Source organism: Temnothorax nylanderi, unplaced genomic scaffold (genome assembly GCF_030848795.1).
Source record: "Temnothorax nylanderi isolate EJ_2023f unplaced genomic scaffold, tnyl_v1.0 TNYL_tig1029_pilon, whole genome shotgun sequence".
In the NCBI taxonomy this organism is placed as follows: domain Eukaryota; kingdom Metazoa; phylum Arthropoda; class Insecta; order Hymenoptera; family Formicidae; genus Temnothorax; species Temnothorax nylanderi.
In genome coordinates, this window is record NW_027250091.1 from 14,046 (window position 1) to 30,991 (window position 16,946).

Below are 16,946 nucleotides of genomic sequence, written 5' to 3' on the forward strand. Positions count from 1 at the left end.
TATGGTACCTAATTTATACGGTTTTTGTTAATTTTACTTATTAATAAAATTTACAAGTTTTATTAATCAATTAAGTATTTTTTATATAGATGAATATGAAAAAAAAGATAACGATTAGTCTTCTAATAGACAGTGAGATAAACACCAGTACTACGAGTACAAGTACAGAGAGCTCAAATATCAGTGAAATAGACTGGAACAATAGTCTTTCAGTCACTAATACATCTTCAAGCAGTAAAGAAAATGATGATGATAATTATTTATTGGTGTTTGGTCACCTCTATTGAAGTATTTAACTAGTGGACGTAAGAGACATCGGGTAGAACATTATCTTCACATTGTGGATAGCTGGACCGAGTTAGAATTTAAGGAGCATTTGCGAGTTGAGCGCACTACAGCAATTCGATTAATAGGTAATATTGATATAAAAAAAGATATAACTTTGTTTTTAAATATGATTTAACAATATTTGAAATCTATGATTATCTACATATTCTAGATGAATTACATGAAAGTGGATTTATTCCTTCGCATTCGTTTGGAGTGAAATCAATTGAAGCGAAACTCAGTCTTCTTATATTTTTGTGGCACTTGGTGAACACAGAACCTTTACGAACAATATCAGATAGATTTGATGTCTCAATTTCATCTGTTTTTTGAGTACTTCGCCGAACGACAGCTTGGATTTTGACAAAATTAGATGATATTATTAAGTGGCCCGAAGGACAACACGTAGCATATGTTTGTCATCAGTTTAATACTAAGAGAGGCATTCCAAATGTAATAGGAGCAATTAACTGCACTCATATCAAAATCGAAAAACCTAATGTCGAGAATGCAAGAGATTGTAACCGCAAAAAATACTTTTCTATAAATCTACAAGCTGTCGTAGATGCGAATATGAAATTCACCAACGTATACTGTGGCCAGCCGGGTTCTCTCCATGATGCACGAGTTCTGAGGAAATCTGCATTATATGATTCAGCTAATGAACATAGAGAAGTATTCTTTCCAGATGGAAAATTTATAATCGGCGACTCTGCATACCCATCATTACAGTGGCTCGTTCCTCCTTTCCGTGATAATGGTCACCTTACTCTTCTTCAGACTGAATTTAATTTCATACATTCTTCAACGCGTATGGCTGTAGAAAGAGCATTTGGCTATCTAAAAGGATGTTTCCGACGGATTAAATTTTTTTCTGAATACTGCAAAATGCCATTTATTGCAAATACAATTGTAGCAGCATGTATCTTACATAATTTATGTTTAAATTGTAATGATGACAATTTTGATTATTATAATGAAGAACTGAATGATAATATAAATAATAATCCTAACGAAAATATTAATTGGGGAGTTCAAGTAGATCGAAGAATGCAATTGTTCAGGGAAATATTTGGTGAGGAATAAACAATGTGTATATTGATTATTATATATAAGTTGTAAATAAAAATATTTAGTCACAACAGCTTGAACATAAATATTATATTTTATTATAAAACTCTATCACAAACGTATGCTATCATCCAATAACACAAACATATTTCTTACTAATTAACATAACTAAATGTTATATTAATACAACAGTATAAATTATTTACTTACATAATAATAAATTTATTGTAAGTCCAAAATATCACGTTTGTTGACCTTTCTTTCGCAAGCAAGATTGAAACCTTGTACCTCGCGTCTGATTCTATTGATTCGGATTACCAACATATGTGAAAAATTGTTGCGAAAGGAGGGTAAAAGATCATTTCCTTACTAATTACAGATATGTACTATCGGTGTTAGATAAAGAATTTTTTATTCTTATGTAGTAGATGTCATGCGTATGAATAACTAATATATAAATACTATTTTGCAAATATATAGGAATATAAAAAATGTATTAATACACATGTACTGTGACGTTGCAGTTCCGCTGCATCGTGGCAGCGCCCCGCCGCCGTCACAAGGCGCGGGTTTTCAATAATTATTCGTTTCGCGCCCGAGGACGGTTCACAGAGTCAGAGCGAGAGATCTCCAGGGGCATAATTATAATTGCGTTTCCGTATTTTGATCCTTTTTTTTGTTATTTTGTATTGATACGTGGCGCCTCACCGAGCTGAGACTGGAGTTCCTGAGGAGATGCAGCAGATCGTAAAATGCGGAATGATTCGACCGAGAGGAATCGAGCCAGGATATCGATCGACGCGAGCGGACCGCGGCGAGACTCGCAGGCCGGTGGGCGCAAGGGAGCGCGGAAGGACACGCGCGTGGCGCATGATACGGCGAAGGACGGACCCGTAGAGGCAGGGCCCCGGGACGCCGGGGCGGAATGAACTTCGCCTGCCCTCCTCACCTGCAAAAAGGACTCCGGGGTGGATGGCCACCACTCCCGGGCCGAAACGAGAAACACGGGGACGTTAGCGTCTCGTCCGCTACCGGGAAGGATCCCGGCGAAATCGTCATACGCGCGAGGAAACCTTAAGCGCCCTGCGGGAGCCGGAATTGTCGGCCCTGCGCAAGGATACGTCGCGAGCTTGCGGGCTCGCCCCTAATTGGTCCGCGCGTTAACGTCGAGCGGCTGCGTACGCCCGGGGTGGGGCGCGCAATCGATTCCGCCATCGAGCGAAATTTCGGGAGCACTCCTGGATCGTCCTCGATAGCCTTCGCACGCGTAAAAGTTGTCGCGATAATACTTCTTGGCGATTCTGTTGGTCGATTTGGCGATTCTCCTGACCCTTGGGGCGACGGCGAGGAGCTTCCAGGGAGAGCAGAAGAACGGCGAGGTTGCCTCGGTAATATTCAGCATGTAAAGCCACGATACCGCCCTCCGGGTTGCGCTCTCGCTCGGGAATAATTCAATGTCGACGTTGCTCGCCGACCAGGCGTAGATTTCGCGATCGAGAACGATAGCGAGGGGCACCGGAATGGTCTCGTGGCCACGGGATCTTGACCGAAGTTTGCGGGCCTCTGGAGATCACGGTCGATGCGTCGATGACGAGTTCCGATATCGGGAATTCGCCCCGTCTCGCGACCTTCGCGTTCGCGTCCGCGCGTTTTCTTTATGCGTCGCAATTCGTACGGTCGGGACTTAGATTCCACACGCGGCAGTAATGGCGTTTGAATATTTCATGTTCGGCAATTTCATGCATTAGGATATTCGCGTCAGAGTAACATTTAATTCGCATTCGGTTATTTTTCGCGTTGAAGTAATTGCGTTCCGCTGGTACTTGCGTCGAGATACTATTTGCGTTAGATTAATAATTGCATTTGGTCGTTTCTCGCGCTGGAATGAGTGCGTGCAGAGATTATTCGCGTTGGAATGCTACTCGCGTTCGGTGGATCTTGGCGTTGGGATGTCAAGTGCGTTAGAAAATAATCGTTGGGCTGTTTCCGGCGTTAACGTATGATTCGCGGTGACTTATTATTGCGTCCCGTTTGATTTTCGCGTACGAAGGACTGCGTTCAGCCCGTGTTTGCGTTAGGATACGATTCGCGTTAGAATGGCATTCGCGTTTATTATTGCGTTCCTCCGTCGCTCGCGGTAATTTCGTGTTTTCGCGTTAGTTATAGTATTTTGCGTTGTTACTCGCGGTAATTTCGTATTTTCGCGTTAGCTACAGTATTTTGCGTTAGGTCGAGGGCCTCTGCCTCTCATTCTTCGCGTTAAAGTATTGCTGGCAATAACGTGTTGCGCTTGGACGTGGCTTGCGCTACAATTATCGCTCGCGTTAGATTAAGATATTCGCGTTAGATTAAGATACTTGCGTTAGAGTAGGATACTTTGGCGATAGAATTCCTGTGCGGTTTTGGACGTGGCGTTCACGCACTCCGAGCGTGGCCCACGATACTTTCGCGATACTTCGTGTTATTAATACTATGATTTCGCGTTTATCCCGGTTATGTCATATTCGGCTGTGTCGTTTTGCCGATATTCTATGTTGGTTGTAAGTTTAATTTTCTGGATCACGACGCATCCCTCGCGTCTGCTGTGAATTAACGTATGATTTAATCTGTTCCGTTACTGTATTTTATCCAAGCTCGAGACTAAAATCTTTTATGCTACGCTATCTAACTGCGTTCATTTACAATCGGAACAATTTATCTAAGGTCTGAGTTTGATATTCTCATCTTCCTTTTTCTTATTAATTATACAATTAATGTCTGCCTTTCATAATTGCATTCTTCTTTTGTTCAACAATTACACGACTCGTTACAATAAACCTTGTTTTTTCAATTCATTAACTATGTGAGTATGATTTACGCGTCATCCCGCCGAATGTTGCGCTGCCCTTTTATCAACCTCGCCCATACTCATTAGTCGAGCTGGCCGCTCTAAAGAGATTGCATCATTGTCAAACTATAGCATGGATTTTTCCTTTATTCGCTTTCCGGAACATTCGCCAACATTTAGTCAATAACAAAGTCATGCCAACAGTTCGCACAAACAAAGTCAAGTAACCGCTCTTACACAAAGGAAAGATCCATGCTGTAAACATAGCGATCGAAAACACGTAACGATCACTTCGCATCGTCAAATGAAAACCGTGACGTAAGCACGATGACGTAGGCCGCCAATGGCCAATCACCCTCTCGAAATTATTTGGTGATCAGCCTGGAGGGAGCCTCGTCGCGGAGGTGATAAAAGACCGCCGCCGCGTGGCGGAATCGCTCTCTCTCGCAGATCACCCGCCTAGTATATCTATACGACCACCTTTGCACACCGCTTAACGCCGCTTTAGCGTAGCAATACGCATTCGCTCGCTTGATAGCTTTCGCCGCTTTTGCCGTGCTAACTTCTGTGCGCGCTCACGGCTCCTTTTCTTTACTGTGAAGAAACGAACACTGTACATATAGACATTGTAAATATAGACCTTTATTTTATTGCATTTTCTGTACTTGTTGTTCTCTGTGGTTGTTTGTTACCTCGCGCTATCCCGCGCAAACGCGTGCTCTCGAACAATAATTAAATTGATGACTACACTACTAATAGCAACTGATGACAAAATTAAAGAAATAAATTTCGTAAAAATGCAGTTATTAATCACAATAATTAAATGTAGTTGTTTGGCGCTCACATTTGTACATATTAGTTATAAGTTAATTCACTCGCATTAATAGTTGTATTAGTCAATAAGTTATTATTACGTATAGTATGTTACCGTCGGTAACCTCAAATTCGCGTTTGACAACTCGCGCGGAACGTTGGCAGATCGCGATCTATACTTTTGTCAATTTTCGCGCGACTCACCCGACTCGTGCTGCCGGCCCGCGGGCGCGGGTGGCATTCCCAATTATCGGGAAAACTGGTACTCGCTCGCGCCGTACTTCGCAGGTGCGCGAGCCGGAGAGCGCCGGAGCACGCACTCACGTTTTGGACACGATCGAGTCAACTCACTCGTCTTTTGGATGAAGTCAAGTAGAGACGTATCGCCGCTCGGAAGTCGTCGACAAGTGCGCGCTATAACACCGCCGTTTCTTGCCTGATTGCCTGTCTGCCTGCCTGCTTGTTCAACCCTTTTCTACCTGCTTGCTTGCTTGCGCAACCCTTGCCTGCCTGCCTTGCTCCTCCCGCTATCACAGAGGACTCGCCAGCCGAGAGGACAGACGAGATCGACCGATAGAGCATCCCAGGAGGGCGCCGGGCAACGATACGATGGGGAGCCGGACGCCTTCAACACAGTATTCGGCTGGGTCTTGACGGGCGCGGTATCTCCGTCGTTACAAGTAGCACCTCTGCACTCGTTCGCTACCACTCTCGAGTCGATCGAGACCGCAGTGGGTCAATTTTGGCAATTAGAAGAAGTACCGGAACACACTTCTTGCTCGGAAGAAGATTGTCGATATAAGGAGATCTTCGCAAGGACCACTTATCGTGACCACTCGGGTCGTTTTGTAGTTTCGTATCCCTTTGCGTCGGATTCTCCTACATTTGTCGACTCGCGTTCTATAGCTGTTAGTCGTCTCCGCGCGCTCAAGCGCCGATTCAAATCAAATCTCGAATTTAGAATTAGCTACAATAATTTCATGCAAGATTATCTCGATAGCGGTCATATGGAATTAATCAGTGATCCATTCCCGTCCGATAGTTACATTAATTATTTGCCTCACCATGGCATGTACAAACTCGATAGCACCACCACCAAGTTGCGGGTAGTGTTTAACGCCTCGTCGAGGTGCCCAAAGGGTCTCTCGTTAAACGACACATTACTTAGGGGTCCGAAATTACAGCAAGACCTATTCGCCATTCTGCTTCGATTTCGCGCCGAGCCGATAGTTCTGACCGCGGACGTGAAGCAAATGTTTCGTCAAATATGGGTAAACCCGGAGCAATGCGACTACCAACGCATTATCTGGCGTTTCTCGGAGTCGGATCCTATTCTTGATTACCTTCTCAAGACGGTTACGTTCGGCTTTACTTCTTCCCCGTTCTTGGCGATCTATTGCTTGCTTCAGCTAGTTCTCGAATATCGCGACAAATATCCTTTAGCTTTCGCTGCATTATTCGAGGCGCTTTATGTGGACAACGTCGTGGCTAGCGTTCGTACGGTGGAACAGGCTCGCGCGCTTCGAGCTCAATTGTTATCGCTACTCCGGAGCGCCGACTTCGAATTTAGGAAATGGGCGAGTAGCCATCTTGCCGCGTTGGATGGGCTCGACCCGCAGCTATGTAGCCAATCCATGTTATCGTTTGAATCGAGCGAGGATTTAAAGTCTTAGGCCTTCGTTGGCATTCGCAATCCGATAGCTTCGGATTTCAAGTCAATCCTTCGGATCGCAAATGTACTAAACGCACCATATTGTCGGAGGTAGCGCGTATTTTCGACCCCCTGGGATTCCTGGCTCCACTCACGTTTACTGCGAAATGTCTAATACAACGTTTGTGGACGCTGAAGTTGGAGTGGGATGACGAGCCTCCGACAGATATCTGTCGCAGTTGGGAACGCTATCGAGCTGAGTTCGACGCGTTGGCTTCCCTTCGCGTTCCTCGCACGTTTGACGCGCGATGTAGTTCGTTGTGAGCTTCATGGCTTTTGCGATGCCAGTGAGCTGGGTTACGGAGCCGTAATTTACTTACGCTTTGTTGCGCGAGATGGTGTAGTAACTCGCTTACTCTGCGCTAAATCTAAAGTAGCACCGTTTCGGTCTATTACAATACCTCGTTTGGAGCTCTGTGCAGCTCTACTTCTTTCAAAGTTGATCGCGTACGTTCGTCAAGTCCTTCAGGGACATCTTAACATTGATGCCGAATATGCCTGGTCAGATTCCAAGGTTGCCCTCGCCTGGATTCGTTCGTCTCCACATCGGTGGAAGACGTTTGTTCGCAACCGCGTTGCCCGCATTCAGGACAACGTACGGGTCTCAGCTTGGGGTCACGTCGATACTGACAAGGGAACGGTCGGGGGTGTCCGAGACCGATTTGGATGCGCTTTGGATATGTTGTTGAGCATCAAAAAATATTAGACTCGTATTTTTTTTTGCGGCTTATCTCGACGTTTAGGGGTTGAAACAACCCCTCGAAAATAACGGATTTTATAGTTTTTAGCGAATATCTTCGAAAATATAAGGCGTATGAAAAAAAGTTTGGTACAAAAGGTTTATGGCTTTTTGTGCTCTTTACAATGGCGTAATCAGATTTTTCAAATTTGTCACATTTTTTAATTTAACCCCACCCCCACCTATTATTTTTGCCAAATATAACAATTTTTCCAACGCAAATTTAAGAGCGTCAAATGCCAAATACATCCATGTGTATTTTTATTATGATACCATTATTAGATTTTTGGCAAGACGAGATGATATGTGGTATAGGCGTCGCGCTGTAGGTAGGTGTTGCGTTATTTCTGTTCAAGTTGCGCCGTACGCTTAAAAATTTCCATTTCAACTCCGGGATGACCGAAAGCGCTGATGCGAAGGCCAGCGCAAGGCTATTTCGAGAGTCCTGGACTAGCAACGGAATGTAGACTCCGATATTATAAATACCACCGCCGAATTGTAAGATCGAGCGGGCAGTCGCAAATTTGAACGTGCGTCACATTAACCGCTACAATAATACACTATCCCAATTATAACTCCGGGACAACCGAAAGCGCTGATGCGAAGGTCAGCACTAGGCGCTGACAGCGAGGAGTTTACGCTATTTCGATAGCGTTAGCACGAAAATAAATAAGCAGGAAGTCCGGAAGGTTATATGGAGTAGGGGAAAGCCTTCGCGCGTTCTGAAGGAAGGCACGGACGGACGGCAGATAGATTTGAGTCGCTGAGCGAGAAGTACATAACATAATTTGGAGAGAGAGAGAATCATAGGTGCGTGCGAGATATATAGATATAGAGAGATAGATCGGTCGAAAAGCCTTGCGGTAAAGTAACGAAGGAATGTTTTCGGACTATATGTATATTTATTAAAATAATGGACTGTCGTTATATTGAATCACAAGATCGTACACATCTATATATCGAGTGCCATTTCTTATGGAATATCAAGGTGTCATGGAGTTCCTCGATGATCGATTGCAACTGTGAATATCGGAGTGCCGCGTCCGCGTTGCTTTTCTTTATCTGAAACACACAAATGCAATAAGATGATTAATATAAAGATTCAATATTTTTTTATTGGAAAAACGAATAACTTACCAATATTCTTCTTCTTCTTCTTCAAAATCGTCCTCCATTTCAAATAGTCGACGTAAGCCGAAGATATCTACGTCGCCGGAAGTTTCCCAAATTTCGTCATTATTCTCTTGGTCCATAGTCCGGAACCAGCGGACCCAACGCTGCTGCGCCAAATTTATAAACCCACGGATTTCTATTTCGTGCATATATATATAGCGCTGAAAACAGATTAGACAAAAATTAAAAAAATGTTAAATCTATGAAAATATTCATACATACCTGATTGTGAGGAATCCGATCCCTCACCATATTTCTGATTCGTATCTCGTGCACGGGCACATTGTCCACCCATATCCACTGTTATAATAAAAGAATGGTTAATTTAAAAATATTTTTAATATACAATTATGTGTATTATACGTACTCCTGTGGCGGGATAAAGGATTTCTATGTAATTCTCAATTCTGTACATTCTTTCTTCAATTCTGTCCATTCTTCTATGCTGCTTTATTCTTTGTCACGTAACTACCGGCTCAACTGACTGCAAAGGCTGAGCCAGAGATCAATGTCGACTCCGACATCAAGAGACACGGTAGTGTCTCGCGCCAAGTTATAAATACCGCCGAATTGTAAGATCACAAAACATAATCTGAACGTCACATTAACCGCTACAATAATATACTATCCCGGTAAAGGTGCCAATTCATGAGACGCTGAAAATGAGCGTCAACAAGGTGAACGTGGGTGGTTTCGCTTTGACGCTAGCGTCAAAGAAATGAAGTTGAATTTGTTTAATATTCAGCGTCGTCACTGAATCGTCGTTAATCGTCCCAGTACAATCAAACATAGACTTCGAAATACGTAAAATATTAATTATTTTCAAGCAATATCTTCAAGTAATAATATTTTATGGATACATATATAAATAAAAGATATTATTTCTGAAGATTTTTACTTGCTGAAAATGAGCGTCGAGCGTTAACGTGAAAAGGCACCTTTACGGCACAACAAAAACAACAACCAAATTCACGCATTTGAATATCATTTGCTCGTGTCATAATTCCGGAAAGTAACTACATTGACATATACATATACTTTTAATATACATTTAAAGAAATAATGTTATTTGTTGATCTTTTTTTAGCGAGGGTCATTGCGGTGAGATACTAGAATTCGAGGATTTATTGAACATAGACGATGGGTTCGGTATTATCCAAGGCTGAATCCAAGAATGAATAAAGCGAACGAGCATGTTTGGGGAGGCACTGAAGATATTTACAATCTGCAAATTTTATTCGATATGCGGACATATATAGAGGAAATATGGTAAAAAAATTAATAAAAATAGTAATAGTAATAAATTAAAAATACAAATTACATTTCTTCATGTGTTTATTTTTACAATATTGGGTAATAATATTATGTGTAGACGAATAATATTGAGTCACAATAAAATATTAATAAACTTTTTTAAACGTCGCCAGTAAATGATTGATAAAATTGTAGATTTTAAGACGACTTATGTATTAATAAATCAGAGCAGAATTTTTAAATTAATCAGTAAACAATCCATCAGTAATTAATCAGTAATCAATACATAAACATATATGTAAATTACATTTACGGCACATATTCGTCGCAAAGATGATGATCATGAAAGAAATGTGTTATGCAAAGCGATTTTTTGCACCAAGAACAAATAATTATGGCAATTTTACCACAAATGTCGCATTCTACTTTAAAATCACTCTTGAAACAAAATTCGACTGGTGTTTGAAATTCACTCGGCCTATTCTGTATATATCCACTTTTAAACCATGCATATTTCAATAAATTTTGAAACCTAGGCGATGAAAATTGATTGTGCGTTAATGACTGCAATTTCAAGATATTATTTCGAACATGAAGATCTATTGCAAGGTCTAACATCATAACCATATCAGAAAAATATCTAATAAAATTTTTCCACATTCGGAAAAAATATACATCTAATGGTTGTATTCTTCCCGTTGTACCGGCCGGAATAGTTAATGAAACAAAGTCAGTTACACTATCTGGTTTAGTTTCTGAAATTATATTAGGACAATGCCCACTCCATGAATCTAATAATAATACAGATTTTGGTCCGACATTCGGAAAAAATACATCATTTAACCAAGTTTTTACATGATTTGATGTTAATTTGCCTGATTTTGAAGCCGTAATAAAAATATTAGGCGCGTTGAATAATGTTTCTTGCACTCTCGGACCAAACGTTCCTGTAACTTCTTTCAATGTAATAAAAAGAGGCGACAATAATCTACCATCAGCGGAAATAGTTGGCTGTATAGTGTAACTATGTGTGGTTGCTGATATAGATTGTACTACAGATTCTACCTTTTTTACACCTTTATGTGACAAAGTACGACCGGAGTGTAATTCTAACTGGAATCCACTCTGATCCGAATTGTAAATATTTTCCACTCCATATCGATCAATGTAATATTTTACGTTAGTAATAAATGTGTCGCACTTATTTTCCAAATCTTCTTTTGATAGCAAAGATTTTCTTGTTACAAATTTAGTTATTTTCCGAGACACAATATTATGTGTAATTTTAAATCTTTTCACCCACGTTTCTGAAGCTTTGAATCCTGCCGCATTTTCCTCTTCTTGTGCCCGAGAAGCCCATCGTGCGATGTCAATATCATGAATAATAATTCCTCTTTCAAGAGCTTCATTAAAACAATTTAATGTGTATGCAGAAATTCTTTCTAATTTTTCCATTCTACTACCACCTTCACTAATTTGGCTCTCCCATCGTGCTAGTTGTCGTATTGATGTAACTTTTTTGTACCTTCGTTTAACTCCTTCAAGCGATCTTCCCCTTGTTTTACCACTCCTCCAGTATTCCACAGCTTGCCTTTTATAGTCACTTGATATTGTTGCCTCAACAGAGCTGCAAGTAACTTCTTCCGGAAGATATACTTTACCATCATCTTCCTCAAATAAATCAACTCTTTCCGGTTCTGGAATTTCATATATATCATAAAAACCTAAAGTTTCTTCCTCTTCTACGTCAAATTCTTGGTTTTGTATGTCAAGCAGTATACGTTCAATGTTTTCTTTTACTTCTTCTTCCTCCAAAGTTGTCGGACTTGGTGAATAGTTGAAAGCAGTGAAAGTTGCAGAAAATAGCATTATTACATTGTATGGATTAAACTTCATTCTGAAAGATATTAAAATTAAATATTTGTCTCGAACTTTAATTATATAAATAAATACGCACTTTATAATTAATGGAGTGGTCTTTGTTAGGTTTGATACCGTCTCTTTCCAATTTGCGACTGCCCGCCCGATACAATTCGGCGGTATTTATAATGTCGGAGTCGACATTCCGTTGCTAGTCCAGGACTCTCGAAATAGCCTTGCGCTGGCCTTCGCATCAGCGCTTTCGGTCATCCCGGAGTTGAAATGGAAATTTTTAAGCGTACGGCGCAACTTGAACAGAAATAACGCAACACCTACCTACAGCGCGACGCCTATACCACATATCATCTCGTCTTGCCAAAAATCTAATAATGGTATCATAATAAAAATACACATGGATGTATTTGGCATTTGACGCTCTTAAATTTGCGTTGGAAAAATTGTTATATTTGGCAAAAATAATAGGTGGGGGTGGGGTTAAATTAAAAAATGTGACAAATTTGAAAAATCTGATTACGCCATTGTAAAGAGCACAAAAAGCCATAAACCTTTTGTACCAAACTTTTTTTCATACGCCTTATATTTTCGAAGATATTCGCTAAAAACTATAAAATCCGTTATTTTCGAGGGGTTGTTTCAACCCCTAAACGTCGAGATACGCCGCAAAAAAAAACACGTGTCTAATGTTTTTTGATGCTCAACAACATATTCAAAGCGCATCCAAATCGGGTAGGTTCTAAATCGGGTTTTTTCGACCAATAAACGTTGAGATAAGCCGCAAAAAAAAATACGAGTCTAATATTTTTTGATGCTCAACAACATATCCAAAGCGCATCCAAATCGGTCTCGGACACCCCCGACCGTTCCCTTGTGAGTCCAATCCGGCGGATCATTGCTCCCGTGGACTTTTTCCCCGAGATTTGGTGATTCATTTGATTTGGTGGACTGGCTCTGCGTGGCTCATTGACTTTGAACCCACTCAAACTGCGACATCGGAAGTTGGGGATCTTCCTGAGGAGGAAGCGAAATCTCACGCCTTCGTCACCACAGATCCTGCCGATGCCACTGTTGTGGATTCGCTTTTCGATCGCTTTTCGTCGTTGGACTAACTCATCAGAGTGTTCGCGTATTGTCTACGCTTCGTTAATAGACGCAAATCGAATTAACGCTATAAAACTCTCGGTGTAGATCAAATCAAATTCCATTCGACCTTACTATTTCTAGTCAAATTTGTACAATCCTGTTGTTTTGCAGAGGATATCCATAGATTAAAACGCAATCAGAATTGCTCCAAACCTCTGCGAAAACTCGCCCCCTTCTTGGATATTCGCGGAGTCCTTAGGGTGGGCGGTAGACTGACACATTCCGCAATCTCATATGAAGCCAAGCACCCAGCATTGCTACCCAGTAAACACCGGCTCACGGAACTTCTAATAGAGCGCACTCATCGTTTACACTTGCACTCGGGGCGTCGAGCGTTACATTATCTCTTGTCGCAGAACTTCTGGGTTCTTGGGGCCCATCAGGCCATTAAGCATTGTCTGTCGCGCTGCTATCAGTGCTTCCGGGTGAATCCACGCACTGTGCAACCGCCCATGACGGATCTGCCACTAGATCGTGTACGTCAAGTTAAGCCCTTTTCAATCGCTAGAGTCGACTATGCTGGGCCATTTTTGGTTTATAATCGTCGTTATCGCGGAGCAACCTTGTTCAAGGCCTACGTGTGCCTTTTTGTTTGCTTTGCAACAAAGGCAGTCCACCTAGAACTCGCCTGTTTCTTATCTATAGAATCGTTTCTCTCAGCTCTGAGGCGCTTCATTGCTAGGCGCGGCCGCTGCTCGCGGATATATAGCGACTGCGGCACCAATTTTGTTGGAGCTCAGCGAGAGCTCGTTAATTACATGCAAGCCACCTCAGAGCGGGAACGAATTCAGTGGTCGTTTAATCCTCCCTCCGCGCCACGCTTCGGTGGCCTTTGGGAAGCGGAGGTCAAGTCAATGAAGACCCATCTAAAGCGCGTAGTGGGAGCGCAGATTCTTACCGTAGAGGAATTTAGCACTCTCATTACACAGATAGAAGCTATCCTGAACTCCAGGCCCCTATGCCCTACTAGCTCCGATCCTAACAACCTCGGGGTACTCTCACCGGGGCACTTCCTCACCTTGGAACCCCTCGTAGCTGTTCCTTATCCTGACCTAGATCCGGTGCCGATAAATAGACTTGATCGATGGCAACTGGTTCAGCACATGCACCAGTAGTTTTGGAAGCGTTGGCAGGACGAGTATTTGCACACTCTCCAACAACGCCCAAAATGGTTGAAATCGTCATCTACGGTGCAGAAGGACTCGTTGGTCTGATTAAAGAACGAGAACGCCCCTCCCGTACAGTGGAGACGAGGGCGAATCGTGGCGCTACACCCGAGTCGTGACGGTGTCTCTCGGGTCGCCACGGTGAGAACAGCGGATGGCTCTCTCACTTGTCCCCTGGTGAAATTGTGTTCTCTGCCAATGGACAATTCACCAGAGGAGTCTAGCTAAGCTTAGAAAATACATTGTATTTTGGTGGGCGGTATGTTTGGCGCTCACATTTGTACTGTGACGTTGCAGTTTCGCTGCATCGTGGCAGCGCCCCGCCGCCGCCACAAGGCGCAGGTTTCGCGCCCGAGGACGGTCCAAAGAGTCGATGCGAGATCTCCAGGGGCATAATTAAGCGCGTTTATATTTTCTAATCCCTTTATATTTTTATTTTGTATACTGCGCGGCGCCTCACCGAGACGAGATACGGATTTCTTACAAGGGAGTGCAAGGGATGGAACAAGCCAGGAGAATCAAGGCGAGAAGTCGAACGACGAAAAGCGGATCTTGGCGAAACTCGCGGGCCGCCGAGCGCGAAGGAGCGCAGGAGGACACGCGCGCGGCGCGTGATACAGCGGCGGGCGGACCCGTAGCAAGCAGGGCCCCAGGCGCCGGGGCAGAACAAGTTTCACCTGCTCTCCTCCGCTGCAGACCGTACTCCGGGGTAGATGGCCACCATCCCCGGACCAAGACGGAGGAGTACCGGAAAAACTAGCGTCCCGTCCGCTGCCCGGAAGGATCCCGGACAATCTCCGCGCAAGCGAGGGGCCATTAAAGCGCCCTGCGGGAGCCGTAGTTGACGGCCCTGCGCAAGGATACGTCGCGAGCCTGCGAGCTTATCCCTAATTGGCCCGCGTTGTCGCGCCGAGGGACCGCGTACGCCCGGGATGAAGCGCGTCATCGATTCTGCTATCGAGCGGATTTTCGGCAGCAGTCCTCGAGCGAGACCAGTTAACCTCGCGAGTTGATTATTTAGTAGAGACCTCCAAGCCTGTGGCGGCGACGAAGAATCCCCGGGAAGAAGCAGACAAGCGGTGAGGTTGCCTCGCGTAATATTCGTGTGTAAGGCCACGATGCCGCCCTCCGGGTTGCGCTCTTGCTCGGAAATAATTAGAGTCGTTCGTCGACAAGGCGTTTAGTGAGCGATCGAGAACGACAGCGAGGCTCACCGGAATGGTCTCGTGGCCATGGGATCGCGACCGGAACTTACAAACCCCTGGAGATCGCGGTAGACGCGTCCGAAACGGATTTCGATATCGCGAATTCGCCATTTCTCGCGACCTTCGTGTTCGCGACCGCGTGCTTCATGGTGCGTCGTAATTCGTACCGCCGGGACTTAGATTTCACGCGCAATACCCGTGTCACCCCTGTTTGATTATTACTGGCGTTAGAATGATACTCTCGTTGAATTATATTACTTGCGTTGAGTTATTACTTGCGTTGGAATGTTACTCGCGTTGAATTATTACTTGCGGTAGATCATTCTCTTTCCTTCTTGCGTTAGAGTTAGTGTGTAGTGTCTTCGTCTACTCTATGTGATCGCTTGCGATTTTCCGCGTTACGCCGAGCGTTCTGGCGTTCTACCTCTTGCGTCGCCGTGAATATTCTCGCGAATATTATACCCTTGGAGAAGGATCCGACGATAATTTGCGTTAGATTAAGATCTATTGGCGACAGAATCCTTTCGCGATCGTGGAAATTGCGTCCGTGCGCGCTAAGCGTGGCGCCGCCCGAAATAACGCGCGTTTATTAACGTACTTAATCCTAGTGATTCTGATTACAAATTCTATCATTCGACTCACGTGTTAGCTTTCTTATTTCGCGTTTATTTCCGTTACTTTGTAATCGGGGATATTTTCGGTCTCTCGCGCCATTAGATGTAATTTCAGTTAAATCCGATAATTCTCCTTTAATTTCTCGCGCTTATGTCTGTTGTTTTGGAGATGAGCCTAATTTCTTTGGAGATGAGCCTAATTTCTACCACCCATTCTATTACCCGTAGTTCTAGTTGCGTTTCATACTAATTCGTCATCTCGCGCCTACTTATTTCGTTATCTCGCGTTTATTTAGACGGTATCTTGCGCTTACTTGCTTTATGTCGAGTTCGATTCCAAGAAGGGATATTACTGCGTGTCCCGATATTCAGTTCGGTTAATTCAATCGCGTACTCCAGTTAAATGTCTAAGTAGGTAAACTATGTTAGTTCTAAATTACTCTGTGTGCGTGCATGCGCGTGCATGCGCGCGCGCGTGTGTGTGTGTGTGTGTGTGTGTGTGTGTGTGTGTGTGTGTGTGTGTGTGTGTGTGTGTGTGTGTGTGTGTGTGTGTGTGTGTGTGTGTGTGTGTGTGTGTGTGTGTGATAATCGACAGGATCTCGTTATCGTGAACCGTTTTCGGGGCGCCGCGGGGGTATCGGGTTACACACGGGTATCGGATTTCGCGGGGGTACCGCGTTTTTGCCGCGCCGCGGGAGAGGGGGTCCGCGTTTTCGCCGCGCCGCGAGGTCCGCGTGCAACGACCGCGTTGGTCCGCGCGACGTCTTCTCGTTCGCGTTATCTCCCCCTCGTAGATGTTCTTTCGCGCCCCCGTCCCCTATTCGCGCGCGTCTTCACGGTCGCGGTCTCTCTCTCTCCATCGCTCGCGGTCTCTCTCTCATTCCCGTTCGCGCACGTCTTCTCGTTCGCGCGGTCTCTCTCTCTCCCTCGCTCGCGGTCTCTCTCTCGTTCCCGTTCGCGCGCGTCTTCTCGCTCGCGGCTCCCGTTCGCGTTCTCGCTCACGCTATTTAATCGTTTGGATCTTC

The 16,946-nt window shown here is 43.9% G+C and overlaps 1 protein-coding gene and 1 pseudogene across 1 annotated transcript; one reads left to right on the top strand and one right to left on the bottom strand.

The window, feature by feature from the left end:
* The first annotated feature begins 89 nt into the window (after window positions 1–89).
* Window positions 90–1,082, top strand: LOC139786405 (uncharacterized; annotated as a pseudogene).
* Window positions 1,083–10,224: 9,142 nt separating this feature from the next.
* Window positions 10,225–12,146, bottom strand: LOC139786406 (uncharacterized). Its single transcript, XM_071725572.1, has one exon. It carries the CDS (start codon window positions 11,809–11,811, stop codon window positions 10,225–10,227), a length of 1,587 nt encoding a protein of 528 aa, XP_071581673.1. The 5' UTR covers window positions 11,812–12,146.
* Between the last annotated feature and the right edge of the window lie 4,800 nt (window positions 12,147–16,946).